A 7564-nucleotide genomic window follows, 5' to 3' on the forward strand; every position below is an offset into this window, starting at 1 on the left:
CAGGGTCTTAAATGTGTCAGACAATCATACCAGTACTGTGCTGCAAATCCAGTCTGTACTTTAGTGTTTGAAAACTTTCTGTACTTTGTTGTGGAATTTTAGTTGAAGATGTGTTACAGTCATTTATGCTGTGGAATGTTTGTTTAATGATGCAAAGATGTGTTACATTTGTTTGATTACATAATATTAACCTGGGGAGAGGATGCTGAGTCACCAACTATTTGACAGGAAGTGGTAGGGAGGAACCACGTGTAGCTAAGTTTCTTAATTGGGGGCTGAGCAGAAGGTCATCCTGTTTTTTTTTTTTTTTTTTTTTTTGAGACATGAGCAAGGAGCAGGGTTAGCTACTTGCTATTCAGAGCAGAATTTCACCTTAACCTTTGAATCCTGAGATCTATAGAGGGATAGACATCTAGATAAAGTTTCCTTCAGCTTCCCTGATGGAGCCCAGGATTGAGACAACAGAATTCCCTCCTGGCTGCAGCCAGTGTGGCCAAATGGCTGCTAGTTGTTCTGGAGTTGCAATTGCTGATTAGGACAGCAGTTTCATAAGGGGCATCTATTGTATTTAATGAAAAACAATACTTTTTCTTTAATGGATGTGTTAATTTACATTGTCATCAACAATTTGCAAGAATCTTCTTTTTATAAAGGCTCATTTAAAAATGATATATATGTATCTTTGTGCCTAAGTTTATGCTCCATGTTTGTGGAAATTTCATGGAAACCAAGAGGTGTCCTTAGATTCAATTGAGCTAGAACTATGGACCACTGTAAGCAACTTGATTTGGATGCTAAGAACAAAAGTAGGGTTCTTTGTAAGAGTAGCACGTGCTCTTTACTGATGAGCCATCTCTCCAGGTCCTAATATCCTCTTTTAAAATCCATCAAACATTACTATCTTTTGAATTTTTGCTGAAAGCTTTTGTTACAGATGTTAAGTCATATTTCTTTTTTTCAGATATTTTTATTTGGTTAAGTCATATTTCAAACTACTTTATAATTTTCTGATTATTGATTGTGCATAGAACTTACATTTCTCACATTACCCACTTAAATGTTAGTTGAAATGCTATAGTAAAAATAGGTTTTTATAACTTGGGGATTCTCCTATTCTATTTATAAAATTGTAATTTATAGTTTCCTCCCATTTTCTCCTTCAGGTAGCATTGCCAACAACAGCCAATGGAAGGAGTGAATCAGTCCATGGTATCAGAGTTTGTGTTTCTGGGACTCACCAACTCTTGGGACATCCAATTATTTCTTTTTGTGCTCTCCTCTATCTTTTATGTAGCAAGCATGATGGGAAACTCCCTCATCGTATTTACTGTGGCATCTGATCCTCACTTACACTCTCCTATGTACTTTCTGTTGGCTAACCTCTCCTTCATTGACTTAGGTGTTTCTTCTGTTATTTCTCCCAAGATGATTTATGATCTGTTGAGAAAACACAAAGTCATCTCTTTTAGAAGCTGTGTCACTCAAATCTTCTTCATTCACTTCATTGGTGGTGTGGAGATGGTGCTGCTCATAGCCATGGCCTTTGACAGATATGTGGCCATATGTAAGCCTCTCCATTATCTGACCATTATGAGCCCAAAGATGTGCATCTTGTTTTCAGTAGCTTCCTGGGTTGTTGGCTTTATTCATTCTCTGTTTCAGCTGGCCTTTGTAATAAATTTACCATTCTGTGGACCAAATGTTTTGGACAGCTTCTACTGTGACTTTCCCCGGTTCATCAAACTTGCCTGTATAGATACACACAAACTGAAATTACTGGTCTCAGTCAACAGTGGATTCATGTCTGTGGGCTCCTTCTTCATATTGATAATTTCCTATATTGTCATCATATTTACTGTTCAGAAACACTCTGCAAGTGGTTCCTCCAAGGCTCTGTCTACACTTTCAGCTCATGTGACTGTGGTGGTCTTATTCTTTGGTCCTGTGATGTTCATCTATACATGGCCTTCTTCTTTCACACACTTGGATAAGTTTCTCTCCATATTTGATGCAATTGTCACTCCCTTTCTGAACCCAGTGATCTATACATTCAGGAACCAAGAAATGAAAATGGCAATGATGAGAGTATTTAACCAGATAATGGGTTATAGACAAATTATTAAAGACTTGCACTCTGGTCACTCTTAATTGAGCATACATATTCATTTTAATGAATTTCTGAGAAAAATATTTCCTTGAATATTTTGATATGTTTATTTATATTTATATATATGTTATTTTTCTTAGACTTAGTAAGGAATGACAATATCTCACTTATTTACATAGCAAATTATAACAAATCTAGGAAACATTTCCCTGAAAAAATCCTTTAAACATACAAGAGGGAATGTTACTTTAAGATCTTCAGGTAAAGAAACACTTTTTACTTTTCTTTTCCAATTATTAACGTTTCAAAAATATGTGTATTTGTGTACTATATGTGTACATGTGAATCCAAGTGCCTCAAATACTTGTAAACAGAATTCAAGAAATACCAAATTTCATTTGCTAGGACCCATTTGACTTCATTCAAAGATACAAGGGTGATTCAGCTTGCTTAAATTAACAAATGTGGTTCATCACATAAATCGCCTCAAAACCAGAAATTGCATGCTCATCTCTGTAAATGCAGAGGCAACATTTAATATAATTCATCATTTCATGATTAAAGTCATGAATATGCTAGGTTTAAAAAGAAGATATATCAACATAATAAAAGCTGTGCTTTATAAATCTATAACAAACATTATGCTAAATGGAGAATAAATTTGAAGCACTCTATTTAAAACCAGAAGAAAGATTTCCCACTCTCTCTGCTGTTATCCAATATAAGGATTTGATTGTTAGCTAGAGCAATAAGACAACAGGAATTGCTAAAATAGACTGGAAACTCTGAAACTGTCAGAGGAAAAAGTAGGTAATTGTATTAGTTACTTTTGTGGTTGTGACAAAATACCATAACCAATGGGGGTGGGGAAACTAATGGAAGAGTTTATTTTGGTTTATGGTTCCAGAGGGGAAGTTCATAGCAGCAAGGAAGGCATTGTATCAGGTATTGCAGGAGGAAGCTGGCTAATCACATTGCCAGGCATACATAGAAAGTAGAAAGTGGACAGGAAGTGGGGTGAGGCAATAAACTTTCAAGACCTACCTCTGAAAATGCACTTCTCTAGCAAAATTCTGTGTTCTGTGAGTCCCATAACTCTCCATACAACACTATCAACTAATGAAGTGTTCAAATATATGAGCCTATGAGGGGCATTTCTCATTCAAACAACCATAGTAGTACACTATAAGATATAGGCTAGGGAGATATTTCCAAAATAAGACTCCAGTGTCTCAGGAAATAAAGCCAACAATTTGCAAATGGGTCTTTATGAAATTTAAAAGCTTCTGTAGAACAGAAAAAATTGTTAATTGAGTGAAGAGGTAGTCTACTGAATGGAAGAAAATCTTTCCCATCGATATATCCGAGAAACTATGACTATGTAGACTATATCAAGACCTAAAATCTTTATAAGAAAACAACCTAGTTAAAATGGGCTATAGAGCTAGATAGCAAGTTTTAAAAAGAGAAGTTGCAAATGTTAATAAATGTTTTGGAGGACATGGAGCCTGAACTGACCATCTTCTGTAACCAGGCTAGGCTCCCAGTGGCGAGTCGAGGACAATAATCCAGCCACAAAACCTTAGACCCACAACCTGTCCTGTCTGCAAGATGCCCTGGGGCAATGATGGCTCAGAGCATGTGGGAGCTGCCATCCATTTACTGGTCTAACTTGAGGTCTAAGCCACAAGAGGGAGCACATGGTCAACACTGCCTGGATAGCCAATACCTAGAAGCTGGATGACTCTGAAACCTGGAATATAATCAAACATACTGTGGGGAAGAGTCAATGAAATGATTCCTAATGATATTCTATACTCATAGATTGGTGCCTAGCCCAGACATCATCAGAGAGGCTTCCTCCAACAGATGATGGAAGCAGATGCACAGACCCACAGCCGGGTGGAGCTTGGGAAACCTACAGAAGAGGGGGAAAAAGGGTTGTAGGAGTCAGAGGATATCAGGAGACCAAGGCCCACAGAATCAACTAAACAGGGCTCACATGGGCTCACAGAGACTGAAGTGGCAATCATGGAGCCTGGAAGGGTCTGCACCCTTTGTACACATGCTGTGGTTGTTTAGCTTGGGTTTTTTTTTTTTTTTTTTTGGTATTCATAATAGTGGGGATGGGGATATTTCTGACTCTTTGCCTGTTTGTGGGACCCTTTTCCTATTACTGGGTTGCCTCCAGCCTTGATATGAGGGTTTGTGCCTAGTCTTATTTTTTCTTGCTAGTTATGGCATAGTCTGTTGATATCTCAGGGAGGCCTGCTTTTTGTTTTTTGAAGGGAAACAGAGAAGTTTATGATGGAGAGGGGAGGTGGGGACACTGGGAGGAGGTCAGGCTGAAGTTGGGATTTATTGCATGAGAAAATGAAGAAAAAGGTTTTAAAATTTTCAACATCATTAGGCACTAGGGAAGTATAAATTAGAACTACAATGAGATTCTATCTCATTCCAGTCAGAATCTTTATCATCAAGAAAACAAATGACAACCATTGTTGGTGAGGATGTCAGAGAAGTGGAATCCTTATTCAGTATTGTTGGGGTTATAGATAGTCACTATGGAAACTATTGTGAAGGCATCTAAAAAGTACTGACTATTTTTTATAGTGCTGGGGGGTGATACACACACTACTGGCGGAGAAAAGTAATCATCAATTTTACCTACCCACAAACCCTGTGAGTTAAAATGGTGACCTACTTGCTGTGGAATAATCCTTCTGTACACTGTGAAGATGCGTTGTTCTCATTGTTAATGAAAATCTGAATGGTTGATAACTAGCAAGGATTTTCAGGGCAGAGAGAATGCTGGGAAGAAGGAGGGTGGAGTTGGAGGAGTTGCAAGCCAGATGTAGACAAAGCAACATGGAAAGTTCATAGATGAGGTAAATGAGCCTTGGGGCAAGACAGATGAATAGAAATGGGTTAATTTAAGTCATAAGGGCTAGTTACAAACAAGTCTAAGACATTGGCTGAGCATTTATAATTATTAAGAGTCTTATTGTGGTAATTTGGGAGAGTCTGCCAGGACACAGAGAAACATGTGTTACTTTGGGAAAGAGATTGGTATGCTTTTGTTTCCACAGGAAATGAGAGGTTGTGGATTCATTCTAGGTTGATATGGATCAGATTTGATTGGGGAAGACCCCCTGAAAATTCTGCCTACAGACATAAAGAAATAAACCTAAAAAGCCCCTACAAAACACATGAACAAAACTGCTCAAACATAAAACAAAAAAATCTTTAGCTGACTTGTGTACAACACATAATCTATACTTGCATTAATACAGACATGTATGCTACCTTTAAAAGTTTATGTATTTTCAGAACAAGGGGACCAGATACCAATGAAAATGGATGTTCCAAGTGATCTAGCATCTCAAAATGCCTCTGTTGCAGTTTCCTATGTGTTCCACATCCAGAACAGCTTCAAGGCTACTGTCTGAGATGGTCCAGCCAATACTTAACAATTATCATGGTTGTACTCGAGGTTCTCTCAAAGATTCCAGCACCCCAAGACAACAGGAAGCAGTCTAGAGAAAGCAATGACAATATTCCCCCAAAATGGCTTATGGATGTTTGTTATCATATATAAGCTGTTGGTTAAACGTTGTTTTGGTCATAGTCAGAAAGCTAAATAAAAGAGTTTAATTCAAAGATATATTTCTAAAGGAAGAAAGGTGGATATATTAAAGGGATGATAGGAAAAGGGTAGATTATTGAATCTACTTTAATCCCAAAAGTAACTATTAATCTCAAAAAATTTGTTGGTATGGACTTTTATATTGCTACAAATTTAAGGTTGTTTTTGTTATATTGGACATGCGTTTCTATTTTTGTTTAAGGTATTGTACCTATGCAGCTCCTTTAATTATGTAATATAATGCTTTAGTCCATGAAAGATATTTAGGATAATAAAGAAATATAGATTAATAGTCAATCATAACTATCAAACTTACAGTCATATTAGGTGCGCTTTCCAGGTCATAAAGAGATATATTTAGATAGATAGGTGGTCTTCAAACACTTCAAAGACCATAGAATATGGAATTTAATATGTTTAATAACCTAAGGCTTTTCATGACATTGAGACACATCTGCTCCTGACAGCACCAATTTACTTCAAAAGAAGATGAATGATGGACCGAACGGAGCCCTCTGAATGTGTGTGCCAGCTAGGAGGCCTGGGCAGTCTATGGAACCTCTAACAATGGAGCTAGTGTTTATCCCTAGTGCACAAATGGACTTTGGGAGCCCATTCCCTATGGAGGGATATTATTGCAGCCCAGATACACGAAAGGGGGCCAAGGCTTTCCCCAAAATGATGTGAAGGACTTTGATGATCCCTGGTAGGAGGGACTCACTATCCTAGGGGAGTGGGTGGGTTGGGGTGTTGGTGGGAGGATGGGAGGGTGAGGGAATGGGGGGATTGATATGTAAAATAAGATTGTTTCTAAAATAAAATAAAAAACAAACTAACAAAAAGATGAATGGCATCAAAGAACCTCCATATGGAGTTTGCTTTCTTTATGGTAAAAGCTACTCATTTGGACAAAGAAACAGCCCTTGCCTCAATTGCTGATAGTATATTGTCAAAGCAGGACACAAAAGAAAGCAACTGCTAAACTTTGCCAAGAAAAGGTAGGAAAGTCCTTCAAAATTTCTTGCTTCTCAAAAATATCTGTCAGATTTCTAGGTCTGTAGGGCAAAGTTGGATGCCCCAACGTTGCAAAAGAACTTTGGGGACTGTCCAGGCAGCCAGACATCCCTGTTGTTAGGTAGCATTACAGCCTTGTGGGGTCTTTGATGGAGTTAAATACTAAATAATTAGACTTAAAGTTTTCCTTAGCTATGATAAAAGGTAAACCAGGTATAAAACTTTAGACTTACAAAGATAAGATAGATGATAGAGTATTTTCTCAAATACAAATGGACTGGATAATAGAACTGCAATTCTTACTTGATAACTGTTTTGCTATATATAGTTTTGCTATATTAAAGTTAAAACCTTCCTTTTTAATTAGACAAAAGGGGGAAATTCTACGCAATAACCCTTCTGTGCACTTTGAAGATGTGTTGCTCTCATTGTTAATAAAAAGTTGATTGGCTGATAGCTAGGCAGGGCTTTGGGGGCAGAGAGAATTCTAGGAAGAAGGAGGATGGAGTCAGATGAGGAAGAAGCAACATGAGAACTTCATGAATGAAGTGAATAAACCTCTGGGCAGCACATAGATGAATAGAAATGGGTTAGTTTAAGTTATAGGAGCTATTTAAAAACAAGTTTAAACTATTGGCTGAGCATTCATAATTAATAATGTCTTTGTGTCATTTGGGAGCATCTGCTGGGACAGAGAAACTCCACCTACACCTACCTGCAAGATATACCCACTGGTGCAATAATGACACAAATGCCATGGAACTAACAAACCACTATTTGGTTGGACTTAAGACACA

The 7564-nt window shown here is 37.6% G+C and overlaps 1 protein-coding gene across 1 annotated transcript; it reads left to right on the forward strand.

The window, feature by feature from the left end:
- Positions 1–1185: 1185 nt before the first annotated feature.
- Positions 1186–2148, forward strand: LOC100760819 (olfactory receptor 4F3/4F16/4F29). The gene has a single exon (XM_027421006.1). The coding sequence runs from the start codon at positions 1186–1188 to the stop codon at positions 2146–2148; it is 963 nt and encodes a 320-aa protein (XP_027276807.1).
- Positions 2149–7564: the final 5416 nt, after the last annotated feature.

The sequence above is a fragment of the Cricetulus griseus genome, chromosome 6, assembly GCF_003668045.3.
Source record: "Cricetulus griseus strain 17A/GY chromosome 6, alternate assembly CriGri-PICRH-1.0, whole genome shotgun sequence".
Lineage (NCBI taxonomy): Eukaryota > Metazoa > Chordata > Mammalia > Rodentia > Cricetidae > Cricetulus > Cricetulus griseus.